Source organism: Ambystoma mexicanum, chromosome 11 (genome assembly GCF_040938575.1).
Source record: "Ambystoma mexicanum isolate Mex_15411 chromosome 11, UKY_AmexF1_1, whole genome shotgun sequence".
NCBI classification, from domain to species: Eukaryota; Metazoa; Chordata; class Amphibia; order Caudata; family Ambystomatidae; genus Ambystoma; species Ambystoma mexicanum.
Window position 1 is genome coordinate 1,001,178,933 of NC_090934.1, and position 17,639 is coordinate 1,001,196,571.

General features: G+C 41.1%; 1 protein-coding gene across 3 annotated transcripts in view; it reads left to right on the forward strand.

Moving 5' to 3' along the window:
• Positions 1-17,639, forward strand: part of GOLM2 (golgi membrane protein 2) — an 801,157-nt gene that overhangs the window by 313,886 nt on the left and 469,632 nt on the right. For all 3 annotated transcript variants that reach the window (XM_069624194.1, XM_069624193.1, XM_069624192.1), the window contains exon 5: positions 5,016-5,157. In XM_069624194.1, coding sequence (XP_069480295.1) covers positions 5,016-5,157 — 142 coding nt within the window. The remainder of the gene's footprint in view (positions 1-5,015; positions 5,158-17,639) is intronic.

Here is a 17,639-nt window from a genome sequence, read left to right on the forward strand (position 1 = left end):
AGTAGGGGGTCACAAAGGTTGTGGATGTCTAAGAAATTGGTAAACCGGTTGAACACAACTCTTTCAAGCACTTTAGTGCGGAAGAAGAGAAACCAGGCTAAAGTTTGAAGGTAGATTCAGTTCAATCCCTTGGTTTTTTTAGGAGAGGGATGACTGGCCGTTTTGAAAATAGAGGAAAAGCAGGTGGAGTCTAAGTACAGGTTGAAGGAGGTAGGAGATGCTGTGGCATTGGAGATTTTTGAGGCATGAAGAGAGCAGGTGTCTGCCTCCACCTCTGCCAGTCAGACGAGGAGAGTGAATGAAGGATAGATTGGAGTCATGAAGGGCTGCCAGGGTGGCAGTGCCAGATGGAGAAATCCAAGTTTCAGTGATGGCAAGGTGGTGTAGGGGAGGGGAGCGTGTGTAAAAGTAGTCGGTGATCAAGGACGTTTTGTCGCATACAGACTGAGCATTCCAGAGTGCAGTGTTCAGTTGATGCAGTTAATTTCACTAAAGGGGGGCCAACACGCTTACCAAGTTACCATGTGCATGATCTCATCCACTTCTGTGTCTTTGCATATTCTAGTGCAAGGCTCCCTTGCTTCTGGTATTTGCCATGCTGTCCTAAAATAAACTTGTGTTCGGTCTTCAGGACCCAAGCAAGCAGCATAATGTTGCTTAGCATTGATCAACCTGTCCATCTATTCACCTTCTCTCAAAACATTTAGCTACCATAGACCAGCCTTGATCTCAAGGATAGGAAACATTATCTGGCATCTGATTCTGGCAGCATTGAATTTGGCAGGTTTGCTCCTATGGTCTCCCAATATAACTGCATGAAATTACATTGTTAGGTTAAGAGATTTTTTTTATACTGCTCATGCCATCACTGTAGTGTTCTAACAATGTAAGACTTGTTCGGAGAGTGCCATACTGTGCACCAACCAATGATATTGACACCTTGGTCTGCGAGAGGATACAAAATTGCAGCAGAGATGGAGGGAAAGGGCAAATGTGAAGACTGGTTAAATACACATGAAAGATTTGTACAGGCAAGGAATGGAATGGAGTATAGAGTTCGTGATAGTTTGCATGCCTGTAGGTTTAGCATAGAATGCATAGAACAAAGCATAGCACTGATCGGAAAAGGAAAAATGCGGAATATTCCTTTGAACTAACGTATACCCATGTAGGTAGTTTGTAGTACTTTCAGGGAAGTACTGAAATTAGTCCGCGAGTGGTTGCATGATAGGTTTGGGATGTGACCCAGCGTTCCCTTGAAGCTTGGAGACTTGTCTATTGGGAGTTATCACCTGACACTCTATAGATATAAATCTGGTATTGCCGCGCAAACTTTCAGAAGTGAATGACTGCGTGCAAGGTGAACACACACAGCAAGAGAAATCGGGTGAGTGGGCCTTCCCTTACAGTGCTATACTTTAATTCCTACATATTGAAGGACGTTCTTTGGGAGGGAAGAGTGTAATAATCTGATAATGTATTGTAATGTACATAATTAGTGACTGTTTGCCCTGTCACTGCACAACTTGGGGGTTCCTGTAGAGGTGGCTGCATATGTTACATTGCCACTTATGGTTATGGCATGCTTGATACTTGCATAGCGCTTTATGCTACAGTAAAAACACATGCCTAGTTCTGTAATAGGTATAGATCAGTGACCCTAAATACAATTTTAAGGTAGCCTTTGGTATGTAAGTTCCCTGCTGAGAATGCAGAACTGAGGGTGCTGCCTCAGCAGTCATTGAGCCAAGCCAGCAAATGATGGGGATTCCTGGGGTGTTGTGGTGATTGGGCCCCTCTTAGGTGGTGGTTGGGCTACTGTGGGATTAGTCTGCATAAGTACCACCCTTTACCAGCCACTTTCCTGAGCTGCAGTTGGTTGGTTAGGCTAACAATTGACAGTAGGGGGAAATCCGATAACATTGCAGCCAGCACATCTCGGATACCCGATGTAATTTACACTGGCTCTCAGTCTGCCAAAGAATTTCCTTGAAAACGTTGGCCCTCACCCATAAATGCCTAAACAACCAGGCGCCCATCTACCTGGCCTGCCGCCTCACACTAACCGCTTAGATCTTCTCAGACCAACTGCTTTGCTTTGCCCAGATTCAAACTACAGAAAGCGTGTGGGTCTAGATTCCCTACAGTAGCCTCCAAACTCCGGAATACTATGCCCAACCTGCTGAGATCTGAACCTTCATTCCACTCATTTAAATGCAATACCAAATTGTGGCTAGCAGCATCTGACTATCCTCCAACTGCTTAGATCGCACCGACGTTCGCCACTTCACTGATAACAAGTTGCTTCTGTATATATTCTGAATGTATTTTGTACATTCATCTCTGTATATCTTTCATGTATCTCGCACTGTATATTTTGTAATTATTACTATTATGTAATATTTTCACTGCCAACTTTGTAACTATTAACATTATGTATTATCACTTCCTGTACTGTAAACTGTATCACATATCTCTGTGCCCAGATGCCTTTGGGCCCAGCACGCTATACAAATACATTGGGAAAACCGCTCCCATTCATAAATAACCTGCGCTCTAACAGCACTGAACTGAACTACACAAATTGTGGGAGGGTGCGAGAGGAAGATGGAAAGAAAAGTACCTGGAGTTGAAAGGGGCCCAAAATCCACATGCCAAACTTACTTGGACACCGTTGGAAAATAGGCTGATCCCTAGGAGTGCATTAGGCATATACATTCGGAAGTGAATTATTATTTTGCGGCTGGATTTTCTAATTGGCTGGACATGGGCAAGAACCAGGACAGTTTTCAGACCCAAAGTGGAGAAAATGGGATCGAAGTACAAAGGAATTTGCTCCAAAACAGACTCCGAGGCTATAGAAATTATGGTCTGGGCAGTTGATACGCATGCAAACCCTATAATTATACAGGAAGCGTTGCTTAGCCACCTGTGAAAACACGCATTAATTTGCTCCACTGTTGTACTCCCAGACTAGGTACTTTGCCAGCAGCAGGAGAAATTGGAATTTGGATGGAAGATACTATTCTGCATCCTTCATAAACCCTTAAATCCCTATGGGGTGCATGAAACATGCGAAAAACAAATCAATTTATGGCAAAATGTACGTCCAGGCTTTTAATTGCATGGCGTTAGTAAGAGAAACTAGGACTAACACAAGACAGTCATACTCTTAATTTTTGTAGACCTTCTTTGGTGCTGGTAGTAGGATAGAACACCTTCTTTGCTGCAGATTTCCTTGCAGTTATGGTATGTAGTCAGTCCAGATAAGGCTTTGTTATTCAAGTTACCATTTACTCAGGATTTTCTGGAAGACATCAAGTCGTTTGACCCACATTGGACACTAGTGTAAAACCTGGGTGTAGATCGTGCTTTTGTCCAGCTGTGGCAGTTTTACATGTTTAGAATGAAAGGACTCGGCTTTATAGAATCACTTTTTAAGTAATATGTAGTTTATGGCAAATCTGTCTCCAGGCCGATTTTTTTTTTTCTTCCCTAGATTAATGCCATCTTGCGTCCTGATATGATGGCCAGCAGAGTGCTATGCAAAACCTACCCACTTCACATCCGGAAAACGGTCTGTGACCACTTTGCTAGTTAACGTGACCCTGGATGACCGCTACCTGCAAGGCAGCTACAGGAGAACAGTGCACACATTTTTAAACATTGCTGCCTACACTCTGCGGTCAGGGCTGATACACTAGTTTGGTTGATATCCACGCAAAATTGGCTTACTTCAAAGAGGCGTTGCTCCTGCACTTCACGCTGTTTAGGAGCACTGCTCGGTAGTTGATGTAGAACTGCATCAGTATTTGGGCGAGATTCTTGATTAAAGAATAGAAATTGAGCTACCTATAATACTAGTTGTGCAGGACAATTTTACTTCCAGATTCCGGTGTCCGTCCCTGTGGAGTGTGCGGCCCAAGTACACATTTAAAAAAAGAAAAGGTGAAAGGAGAGTCCCCCTCCCTCTCTGAGCCTTTTTGTCTTAACCGAGGCAATGTCATTTAGTTAATTTGTGGAGTTTTTTCTATGTATGGTTTAAATGGTATCCAGTCATTGCATCGACAACCAAAGCATCGACAGCCATACCATCTAAAAAAAAGCATCTAATGCATTTTTTTTTAGATGGTAAAGGGTTTAGTTTAATAAAAATGGGTTTTAAAGGTTAGAAAAAGAGGGTTTGGTGGGGCTCCATTAAAAAAGAAAATGAAAAAAATGCATTAAATGCTTTTTTTTAGATGCTTTTTTTTAGATGGCATGGCATTAGATGTTTTGGCTGTCGATGGAATGACCATAAACCGTTTAAACCATTGCCATTGCCACAAGTGCTGAGTCTCGAGTTCCTTTGGGGAGTGTTTTTATTTTTTAATATTGTTTAAATGATGGCAATGAAAACCTAATACTGGAACATCATGCTGGAAATCGTTCAAGGCTGAATTGAGCCCTGCAAAGTAGGTTAGCTTCTGCATTTACAACGCTCTTCAAAATCAACTAATAAATAATGATATGCTTGGGTGGCAGGATGTTATTAGTGGCAGGACCCTCCCCCAGATCACATGTTCCATGTCCCTGACCTATTCAGTTCTTTGCTGTAAACTTCACAAATAACTTGCCATTTCCATCTGCACCTGTGCAATTCCCCATCCCCCCTTTTTATTTTACCCTTCAAATGGCTTTCCCATGGACTTGTGCCTGGAATGGCCATTCTCTTGCCATGCAAAATCCACTTTCTTGTATTAGCCTACACACATTTTGTCCACATATTTACCTTTTCACCTCCCATTCCTTCACTGTGGTTGATATTGGACATCCCTCCACAAGTCATGCTGTCCGGGGCCACCTTTTCTGTCTTTACTTTGCAGACACTGCTGTGTGTTTTTCTCTCTCCAAGAGTTCTGAAAGCTTTGTCTGTCAATGTAATAGTTTGTATTACATTTGTTAAATCTCAATTGACTGTCGTTTTTTAGACTGTGAATGCATTGTTATAAGAATATTGTATGCTTGGTTGACAGCCTGTAGGACTGATCGAGTCCAGCAAAGAGCGTAAGCTGGACTTTGATGAAACCGCAAAGAACAATGCTATGAAGGATACAGTTGAGAACTTCAGCATGATGGTTGAAGACGCCTCCAAAGTTCCTATAAAAAATGTGGAAGGTAAATGGTTGCCCCATTAAATGAAAAGGTTTGGTTAAAAAACAAATGATATCCATAATGCCTATTGCTTAGATACTTCGCAGCTGCGTACATTTTGTTCTTTACTGTGCTTACTGTTTTATTGCTCTTTTCTTCTTTTATTGCTTTTGCCTTCCACATGTATTGCTTTGATTTTTTTGCATTGCCCTATTGCTTTTGATGTTTTCATCCCTTTGCATTATTGTTTGTGTTGTTACATTTGTGTAAAGCTTTATTACCCACTGCTTTACTTACTGGTGCTTCCCTTATTTTTTCCTTTTCTCGGTTGAACATTATAATTTGTTTTGTTTGACACAGAATGTGACGTACAATATACAATGATAAAACTAATGGCATTGAAGCACTTTCTTCTAAAACAATAACTGCAATCCTGCACGCAATATACAAACATTGTTTAGCTCTTTTAAAGGACTTGGAAAAGGGGGTTGAATTGTCCTTTCATTATTTCTAGGATGTGTAAGAATGTATTCTTTGTCTTGTGTAAACTTAGTTAATGATTTAGTTCCTCCTTTATCCTGGAAAGGGATTTGCCATAAATGGTGTACTTCTTTCTAATTTTTCAGGCAATTGGAAAACCAAATATTCTTTGTATTGCTCTTTCCTAGAGTTTAATGTTACTATGGGACCTCCTGTTACAATGCATGCAACAATGCATTTGACATCATTGTTGTTGAATTTGTCTGCACTTTGTCTCTCCCAATGTATTCGACGTGACTTGGTACTGTGGGTCCCAGCATAAAGCATAATGTCCTCCCACAATAGTTGTTCGACTTGGCTGGGGTCTTGGGATTCATGTTCCAACTTGCATTTAATGAATCAAGTTGCATTTTCTTCTCCCTTAACCACCTGCTCGCTTGAATTTGTTTATATTGTATATTTAGTTGGACTTTGACTGGGATGCAATACTTTGGCTCCCGGCATGTAATCAATAGGGCAAGTGTTTATCTACGGTCTCTTAACTGTTAATGTTTTATAATTTGCGCCCAGTGTCTTCAGGCTCTTTTACCTTGCCCCCAACATGTTCTGGATTATGTTCAGGTTGGGTGTACTGGACTTTCTTCTTTGAACAGTTTTATCAAAATGCTGAGTCTCTCTGGCTGCTTTTGGTTGTGCTTGAGCAGAGTATTAAAACCTCATTCTCTAGAGCCCAATAACTGTTTTCAGGTTTTTCTCTCATTGTGGTGGTTATGCTTTGGTTGGTGCGTCACCTGTCCATCACTTCCATTTTTTTCTCTTACCTACTGGCTTTATTTTCAGAACCTCTCTCTGAGCGAACACCCTTGTATGACTTCTCCACTCCTCTCCTTTTGTATTGTATAAAACGTTGTATTGAGTCACCAACTCAATATAACGTTTGTGGCCCCCGTTCCCGCCCTGTCAGTGGCTTTCTCCCTGCTAGTCCTTCTCTGCATCTCCCCTCTTCGCACTCCTGGCCTAGGTGTGTCTGTCAATACCTTTAGAACTTCATGGATTCTTATTTGCTGAGTTAGATTTTAAAGTGGCGGTTTCAAAGGCTTAGTCATGTGACCATACTGATAGAAGTGCATCTGCCTGTCATTTGTTCCATTTCCTCGAGATAGTTGACTTGCTGCATTCCTTATTGGAAATACACGGTCGAGGTGCACTGTTGCCTTCTCTGTAATTTTTCATTTCCAACTCCAGATTTTCAAATACTTGACCAGTGTTGCGAGTACCTGGTCACTTGATTGCAATGCTATAGGTACAGATGTACCCTTTTGTCTGAAAATTAAGTATTTGAAATTCTTCAGCTTGATTTGTAAAGTTCTGATCTCATGTGCTCTCAGATATCCCTCTCTTGTTCATCATAATGCAAACGGTGTAGCGGCTTGAAATTGAACCGTTCTAAAATGCCTGTAATTAAAACACTAATTTAAAGGTGTTTCTTCAGCACACCTCTACATTTGAAATGACATTCTGAAAAGAAAATGAAAAAGTATTACCTATAATACTATATTCGGAAAAGTGATGCCTTCATCAAACATTCTGCATACAGAACATTATCTTGAGACACACGCACAAATGATCATTATATAAGCAAGTAGTCTACAGAACAGTTACAGTACACCCTAACCGCATGCTTTCATTTTGTAGTTTTAATGCAAATTATTCTTACTGTTTTTTCTAATGTAAAAACCAGTATATTTTAATCCTGTCATTTTCATGGTTAGACAATAGTGGGCTCACCAAGAAAAGGTGCTATTTTTCGATGAGTTTTTACAGGGGTATTGAGATATATAAGGTGACTTTAAAGGATACATGTGAATGGCTAAATGGGGAATCTAATTTTCCTGCAATGCAATGTTCTGATTTGACAGGTTTTCCACTCTAGAGAGAAATAGTTTAACCTCAAATTCATAGAAGACAATTGTGCAACGGAGTAATTAAGTGAAGTAATGGACTTTCAATAGCAAGAACTGTTGAATCTGTCCGAATATAACATCTTTTTCATACTTTGGAACTAAGTGGCCTTCTGTCAATACACGTTTGAACTTTTTCCCCCCCATTTCTTTGAGTCTTAGGGTATTCAGTTAGATTATCCACGAGAGGCAGTTACCCTCTGCAAACACTTAGTATGTACAAAATAATGCCAACTGGGGTAGCATTGCATATTTAATTGGAGTATGACTGTGGATGATCAAGCAAGACAGGCTAGACCCTACAGACAGGCATAGGTAAAGTGCTGGATCCTCCACACATCTTGATCAAGGATTTCTGAGGTTTCCTTCTATTAAGAATGGTCTGTTCCTTGCTGGTCTTTTATGATCTTATGCACGACTTGATGTTCTGCTGAATGGTGTAATCAGCTGGTATCCAGAGGCAGTGCGTCTGTCTGGGCAATCTTTCCCTCCATTTTGTATCAGGCTTTAAATATTGCATTAGTGACTTACATTTCTCCTCACGTCTGACCTAGAATAACCTGTTCAGCTAGATGTCTATTCTTTTTTTAATGTTTAAATTGATTGGTCAGTGTACAGAGGGACATATTTACGTCTTTGTGTCCTTATTTGCTGAAACCATGGGTTTTTCCCTTGTAGGATGGTCACCAGACACAAGAGCATCTCTCTCCACTTGCAAGTTTTAATGCTTGATTTCTTCATCTTTTGTTCCCACCTCTTGATTTAATGAGATTGTATATTGCCTTTGTATATAACTAAGGAATGAACAAGTGGGTTCGATCTGACTCTTGTGCGCTATTGACCACTCTCCAGTTACCGTAAATAGTTGGCACAAAAGGATGAGCTGGCACCGAGCACTCTATTTCCACAAACCACCCTCAAGGTTTGTAAAATTGAAACAATGAATTTAGGGTTTTGGGAAGGCAACTCGCGCTCTACCAACTAACTGTTTTGAAACAAGTTATGCATACATATCACTGTGACAAATCAGACGTTGTGAAAACGGAGTTTAATTGTGGTGAACAGCAGACAAGTGTTTCGACCACCTGGTCGTTCTCAAGGCTGTTAAAAAATGGTCACATAAATACATTAATGAAACACATTTTTTAATGCATAAATGATAAAGGGATGAGAGAAAATTATATTATTTAACTATATATGATCAAGAATATAAAGTGAAATACAAAAACATACCAAAACATGTCCCAGATCAGGTACGGAGGGTGAAGTCAGATGTATACATATGTAGAGAAAAACCATGAATTAAAATACAAAACCATGATATTCGTGAAAAGATCAGAAATTAGTAAAATAAGTATATGTTGTCATATTATCTCAGTGCACTACGTTAGGTCCCCTGTTCTCAAAGAAAAGAGATGAAGATGTGAAACCATCCTGGTTATCCATTGACAATACACCCAATTAGATCCCAGTTTACCAGAAAAAAACAAGATATGTGTGCCAAACATTAATTCGTTGATTATTTGATACTATGTGATGTTGTGATAATGGCTGAAAAACCCAGGCTTACCGCACTGTGATCAGTCACTGTCCTTCTCTGTTGAAAGGACAAATTGTAAATGGAGAGAAAAAATATATATATATATAAAAAACTGCACATTGCAAGCGTGTATAACGTCATTATTTACCCGCTGGCATTGTAAAAAAGTGAACATACCTTGTAGTAATGGATCATTTCTGATACGACGACTTAAAATCAAGCTGTGTTGCCAGTGTACTTTAGTTGCACTACATAGGTTGATGCTTTCATCTGTACAAAGGTAATTTGGTACATTCCAGATGAGATTTATAAATGCGGAGTATTAAGGTGAAAAGCAGTCTTCAAATTCTAAATTGCATGTATTCCCAGAGTATTAACCTGAAAAATCAAGGAAAACTAAAATAACTGATATTAAAGTTTGAGTCTAAAAGAATCTCAAAAAAAGGCATGGTCAGGATTGAATGGCCCTGTGAATTACCATTAACAACAAAAATGTTTAATTCATTATGTTCCTGTCCTTCATACATCATAAAAAAGGGAATGCTTTAAGAAAACAGCTTCTTTAAATAAGTCATTGGTTAGTGAAATTGACACGTATCCCGCTAGGGTATATTGGCCAGACGGCAGGTCCTGTTACCTTAAATGAATAACATGATCAGGCTTGGGATAGATCCCTTGGAAAAAATCACCCGGCAGTTGCCCGAAAAAGGAAGAAACTCACGAAGGACCATTTCCCTGTCCTTCGCACATAAAGATGTGGAAGTACGTAATACGTGATGACGTCATGCGTGCGAAGGCGTATGACGTCAGAAGTAAACAAAGAGAAACCAAATATGTGTTTTGCCATTTTAAAGAGACAAATTGCGGCATAAAATGAAGTGATTACACGTGTGATATTGCCTTTAGTTTAATGACAAAAAGTTGAAACATTACAAATTTTGCAAAGAAAGTTTGGTCATCGTACAATTAGTAAATCAAAATTATGTGTAATGTGAATATTTACGGATGCCATGAGAATCAATATAACCTAGAGAAGCCACCAATGGCATGTAAAGGTCTAGTGCTCAGAAGGCTCTAAACTAGTACCAATTAGATGGACCAGGCCGATCAGAATCCTGATCATCCTACCGCAATATTGAACTAGAAAAATGCGCTTTAGAAGGTGTGTCAATGTAGGGATTGATTTTCAATTAGTGCGTAACTATTGAAGATAGGGTATTACATGGCAACATTAGACATGAAAGATGAATACTTTCATATTTCAATGTTGCCAGCACACAAAAAAATACCTCCAGATTCAAATTGGGAAATGAGCACTACCAATTTAAGGTGCTTCCATTTGGCATTGCGTCTGCCTCCAGGGTATTCACAAAGGTCCTAGCGGTGGTGGCCGCACACTTGTGAAGGCAGTCCATTCCAGTGTACAGTTACATAGACTGGCTAATAACCTAGTGCCTTCAAAACACGCAACAAACTATCAATCTGCTGTTGCAATTGGGCTTCTCCATAAACGAAAAGAAGTCCAGTCTAGTGTCCAGCCAAGTAAAGCAATTTCTGGGGGCACAAATCAAAACTGACATCGGTCTAGTCTACCCCTCCGAAGAGAGGTTCCAAAACATGCTGTTTCAAACACCTCAGTATGTGGCCGGTCGTCGGGTCACGGTACGAAAGGCAATGCCCCTGTTGGGAATGATGGCTTCCTGCATGTACCAGTGCCTCACGTCAGTCTGCGCATGCATTCAATGCAAGAGTGGCTGGCGAAACAATGGTCGCAAGCAAGCGGGTTATGGGACAAACTAGTGGCGTTTTCCCACAAACCAGCGATCGAGGCCACTCTCACGACAGACGCATCGATGACTGGGTGGGGCGCTCACTTCCTCAATTCTCTGGCAGACATACTAAGCAGGACGACAATGCTACCCTCCGAGCACGAATGGCAACTAAACACAGACGTGCTAAACAATGTCTTCTCAAACTGGGGGTTCCCAGAGATAGACCTTTTCGCAACCCTTCAAAATGCACAATGCCAAGACTACGCGTCCAGGTTTCCCCAGAAAGGATCCAAGGGGAATGTACTTCTGATAAACTGGTCAGGGAAATGTGCATATGTTTCCCTCCCCTCCCCCGCCTCTCACCCCACAAGACCTCTGCTTAACAAAATAGTCCACAAGCTGCACCGGGAACAAGTAACACTAATCCTAATGGCTCCAATGTTGCCCGCCAGACCTGATTCTCACACCTACAAATGATGTTGCAGTGTCCACCCATAAAACTACCCTGCACGGACAACCTGTCGACCCAGGTTCAGGGAACAACGCTGCACCTGTGCCATCAGAAGCTGAAATTAGCAGCTTGGCACCTGAGGTCATAGAATTTGGTCACCTTAACCTAGACTAAAAGTGCATGGAAATACTCAAGGGGGCACACAAGCCCAACACAATGCACTGCTATTTTTAACAAATGGAAACACTTTGTGTTATGTTACAAGACACGGTCTCTCAACCCAACCGACTGTTCACCCACTAATCTAGTCAACTACCTGCTCTAACTGCTTGACTCCGGATTAGTCTTTAAATCAATCAAAGTACACCTAGTGGCTCTCTCTGCTTACACCACATATCATAACAACATTTCGTGGTGGAAGGCTTTCATGGGGGGTGTCAAAAAACTGTACCCTCCCATCTCTAATCCTACTCCTGGCTGGGACCTCAATGTCATAATCACAAGGCTCATGGGTGTGGTGGGACCCCTTCAAGCCCATGCACAGAGCCAACCTTAAAAACCTTACATACAAAACAGCCTTCCTAATAGCCGTTACTACCTGAAGGATTACTGAACCACAAGCTCTGTCAGTACAAGACCGCTTTGTAGTCCTACATAAGGACAAGGTGGTGCTACGCACACATTCTCGCTTCTCATTCAAATTAATATAAAAATTCCATGTCAAAGTATAGAGCTTACTGTGTTTTTCCAAAACCCAACAAACGTAGCAGGGAAAAGTCTACATACATTGGATGTACAAAGAGTTGTCATGTTCAACCTTCAAAAGACAAGCATATCAGAAAAACAGATCGTTTCTTTGTATCTGTAGCCCTGGAAGAGAAAGGGGACCCTTTCTCTAAAGCAGTGATTTCCAAATGGATTGTCAACTGCATGCAACTCGGTTACTCTCTTGCCAAGAGAAGATTGCCCTTCAAGCCCAGAGCACACCCAACTCAAGGCACTGGGGTAACCTTAGTCTTCATTTCACATGTGCCTTTAGATGCCATTTGCAAGGCTGCCTCTTGGAGTTCAGTACACACCTTCACTCAACATTACTGTCTGGACACACATTCTAGGGGTGATGCACTGTTCGGACAAGCAGTGCTTAAGCATATCTTTGCAACGTTACCTTCTAATAACCCACCTCCTTCTACTAGTACTGCTCGCTAACTAGGCAAATCATGTGATTTTAAGCAGATCCACAAGCCACAGAAGGGATATATCACTCAACGTAATCGTTTTTCTGATGCTTGCATCTGCTTAGATTCACATGTGCCAGCCCTTCCTCCCCTTTTGGAGTAGGTGCCTGGGGGAAAAAAAAGAAAAAAGCATAGATTTTTCACACCTCATGGTCTACTTACAGTTCACCCTTTCAACTTACATTCCCTCTTGTCAGAAACAAGTAATCTGAGGGACCTCGACGCGTGAGGGATCCTGGCTACAGGATATGTCACACTAGGGATAGTATTAGTCACGCCCTGTTGACCTCCCTTTTCGATCTTCAAAATCTTCATGTGCAATACTCTGCAACTTCCACTAGATGTCGGCCTATGCAAAGCATGTGAATCTAAGCAGATCCAAGCATAAAAAATATGTTTATGGTGAGTAATGTATCCCATATACATGTATGTATATTACAAAAAAATCCTTTTCAGTGCCATGAGAGATACTCAAACATCCAGAAAGGAAACAATTTAACAGCACTCCAGTGACCCGGTGAAAAATGATTTATCGGATGGGTTTCATCATTAAATATTACCAAAACAAGGCAGAGTGTAAACACTCATAGGAAAAGATTTCCCAAGTGTTCCACCCCTAACAGGGTTTCTGCAGGCTAGTGATAGTCATCGGCGTTTCATTTTTTTAAAACGTGAGAGGAACCCTGCAGCCTAATTCTCACCAACATAGAAAGGACTGGTATGCGTGAGCTAGTTACTAGTTTCTTGCATTCAGATTGCCATCTTGAAAGAGTATTAATATATAAAAGTGTAATTTTATCTAATAAAACCAGCTCCTATTAGACGAGCATTACAAGTCTGAATACAGTACATCCCAACACTAAATAATACATAATAAATGACGCTTTAATGTGCAAAATATGGCATACAAATATTTAGTCTATAGACGGCCTCCTAAAAATACGAGGCAGACTATAATACATCCCATGAGGTAACCTAACGGAAAGCAAGAGATCACTGTAGCACAGTTCAAATTCTTAATCTCGCAGTTCCCGGTATGTGAGTAGTGGTACTTAATACATCAAGTCCACCTTGCATATATGTGTGCAAACAGTACTGCCTGAACAGAAACATAGAATGTATTCTAAAAAATGCTCCTGATTGAAAAAGCAGCACAAAAGATTTATTAAATGTAGACTCCCAGAGCCAATGGATAATGATTGCAAGCCAGCAATCCTAGCACAAGTGTGTATGCTATTGGAAAATGGCTGCTGTTCTCCTTGGGCCCGAAATATCTACAGGGATCAATTGGTTAAATGTAATTCCCAAATATTGGCTGTAGAGAGTAAATAACTCCACAATGTAGATGTGCAGAATAATGTGCAGCGATCAATAATTCCTAGCACCAACATTACAGCACCAACCTTAAGTCACTCTCAGATAGATGTATCTTAGCAATTGGAACATGAACACTAATTCATGCACAAGAACAGTGTAACAAAGCAATTATTCAAAATGTAATAATTACCCACTCTTAATACAATGATGACCCAATTCAAAATCACAGAATGCACTTTCCTCCATGGTACATTAGGAGACCATTTTCTATCTAATCTGAATAGCCCATGCAACATAATAAAGTGCATGGGTAAAGTGCATAGTAAATGCTTGCAATCCAAAACACACAAAGATAGTAAAGTACATAGTGTATCATCTGATCATCTACAGACATTGTCCATGAAAGAACAATCCTCACAGAATCCCTGTCTAAAGTTTCATCCCAGGTGGCCAGGGGAAGGCAGCCGCTACCTGATCCTCACCCTCGGGGTGGTATTACCCGGGTGGATCACCGGGGATGAGAAGGTCCCAAAGGAAGAGGATTCGATGCTGTAGGGTAGTGAAATCTCTTGGGATCAGCAGGTAAATAACATATGTGGGATTCAGAACATTAACACTCTGACTTCTGATCGATACAATTCTTTCTTAAATTTGAATCAACCATTATACCCTCCAAAACCCTTCCCTCAGGATCTATCAATAAGCAATGTAAACCCAAGGATCTATCAATAAGCAATGTAAACCCAAGAAAGTTGAAGTTTATAGTTGTGAAGAAAAAGAAAGGTAATCAGAACATTGGGGACTTCAAGTCCCACAGTGCCCTGAGTACTGTGACGAGAAAGAGGGACCCAGAGGCGCTAAACAGAAGTATGCAGTTTAGTGAATCTAATGACCCTCACCTGAGCAGGATTTTTGAATATAAAAGGCCCTCTTGGGTGCAGGCCATTAGATCCGGAAGGTGGAGTTGCACAGACCCTGTCGCAGTTGCAGCAGGAGGAGGGAAGGAAACTGAGGCGCTGGAGCCATTGCTATCTTTGAAGCGGATGTCGTTCCTGAGAGGGTCTCCAAGATTAATGACATTAACTGCAGGAAGCGTTGTAGCAAGCTTTCAACCTGGAGAGAGAGGCTCTCCTGTTTGCGTGCTGTGTCCTAGTGGCTTGAGAGCACTGGTGATTACTAGGATCGAGAGGGGCTCCTTTACTGATTGGTGGGGGCCACAGGAAATCCAAAGCAGTCTGCTGTTCAGGAGGTGTCAGAGGAAGTAGAATGAGCAGTCGCAGCAGATCGAGCAGATGCACGTGCAGAAACCAGTCAGTTTAGCATTGTCAGATAATCCTGGTACACTCCATAATCTACTGCTAATAATTTTGAATACCAAACTAAAATAAGGAAGTTGCATTAGCGCAATAAGAATTTTGTAAAAAGACCAGAAGGGTAAGCCGTTATTGCTACCAAAGCCAACACCATTGCTAAAATAAAGAGGGGGCAATACCTCACAAAGCATTTACTTTCAAGTGTCAAAATAACAAGAGAACATTATTGCATAAAGATTGTAACCATGATTCCCAGAAAGGAAGGAAGCGGCACTATTTAAGCAAGATATCAGCAAGCATTGCCTAAGTCAGAGGGGCAAGTGTAATAAAGAAACATGGTCAGCAGTTATTTCGATGTGAAAGTGGGAAAACAGATGTGGCAGGAGAGGCCTCATGCTAGAAAATATCAAGGAGGAGAGGGACATAACGGCATTGTGAGTAGCAAATACAAGAGTGGAACAAATAGCACCTATGTGTGTCATGTTTCCTAGACAGAGTTGTGAATTTTAATGTTGTTGAAAGTCAGACTTTTCAAAAGGTTTGAAGCAAACCTTACCACAGAGTACTTGTAGCAGTGTTAGGAGCTTTTTGTTCTGGCAGGAGAGTATAACTGGAAGAAAGCATTAAAGTACTGTATTGTGGTTTAAGGATGTGGAGAAGAAATGGAAAGACCACTTGAGTGTTCATTGAATGGCTGTGGAATCATCCTGACAAAATATTGTTGTTGAAACGGAAGGATTGTGAAAGTGTTTTGTTTCTTAAGTTGTGTTGAACTCTTTTCTATAAACGGAGAGATAAATACTTGTCTGGTTGAACCATTGGTTAAAGTCCAAGTGAAATACTTTTGCAGCAAGATTAACTTTATGATCAGAACTTTGCTACAAAAAGGAACCTTTTTTTATTTATTATTTGCGTTCAAATTGAATCAACAATTTTTTAGCAAAACAATGTATCAATAAACAAGTATTTACATGCATAAAACAAACGGAATAAATAGTAAAAAGAATCCAAAAGTTAAAAAAAAAAAGAATCAGTTCAAAAAAATGTTACACTTGCAATCTCAGGAAGGACCTCAATCAGAATCTTAACTACTGCAATAACGTGCTTAATCCGTTGACCTGGCATTAAAGACTTCCACCACTTTTTTATTTGAACCTTTGATTACAAATCCTGCTTTGAATCTGGTGAAGGAGATCTGACCCAGGTTACAAGGATACACAGTTATTAGGTTTATGTTGACCATAACTGTAATTTCGAATGGATTGTGTCCTCCCACGTATTCCTCATCTTTGATATTCGATATCCAGCTGTAGCTGTTTCAGAAATACAATTTCGGCAGAGGGTGCTGTGCGTCGATGGCGTCAACTCAATGTCTCTCGAGGATGATGTCATTTAAGGTATGTATAGCACGCGCAGCGCCTGTTGGGTTCAGTTCTGTTTTTCCGTGAATGCTATCGCTGCGAGAAATACAGTGCTTCTTTACTTCAAGTAAAATCTTCATTGCTTCGAGTAATCGTTTGTCTTCTTCGTCAACACGACTATCCTGAACTGGGTTCAAGAAGTGTTGAGATTGTGGGTCGAAAATGTCATTGATCGATCCACTCTGTATATGTTTATGGTGCCTCAGGGTGGAGCTTAACACCTCAAACTGCTCCAAGTGCCAGTCGATGAGAGGAAAAGCCTTGAAGGAACAAAAGGGGAAATTGACGGTAGGTCGAATCCCCAAATCATCTACCCTGACCAAAAAACTTTCGACCGAGTCGAAGGGCGACTCTCCTCGGAGGAAGAAAGTTAATTTATTTTTAAATTTCTTTATTGGCATTTGTTATAGGTACAACAGCAGTGTGACAATAGTTGCCACCTGCGGCATGTCAAGTGCATATCAATATGAAATCAGCCGTCAATATTCGTACAAAACTTTAACATACAACTTTTATAACGTACAACGTTTAACATTGTCTCCTTGTGGTTAATGAGAAGTTCAGCGTGGGTGAGTCAGTAGGGGTGTGGGGTGGGGAGCGCCAGGAAGGGGGGGGTAAGTGTACGAGAATGAGGGATCAGTTCTGCTTCTGACAATTGTCTGTTTAGGTGACTTTGTGGCGGTCTAATCAGGTGACATGGGGCAAGTTTTTCATGGGGCTTTTCGTCATTGGAGGGGTGAAACAGTGCCCATGTCAAAGCCTTCCAATCATCCAGTGCCTGGCTTGCATCTTCTGGGGATTTAGCAACACTGTCTTCCCAGGCTGAAGTTTCCGCCCGACCCATCGTTCCAGTTCACTATACCATGCTTGGAATCGTGGGCCACCTGGCCGCTTCCATGCCATTGCGATGGTCCTCTTGGTCAGGATGCATGCCATGTCCATAAGCTTTACGGTGTGTTTTATTTTGGATAATCTGGGGCAAGTCCCTAGGAGGCACTCCCCGGGGGTCCATT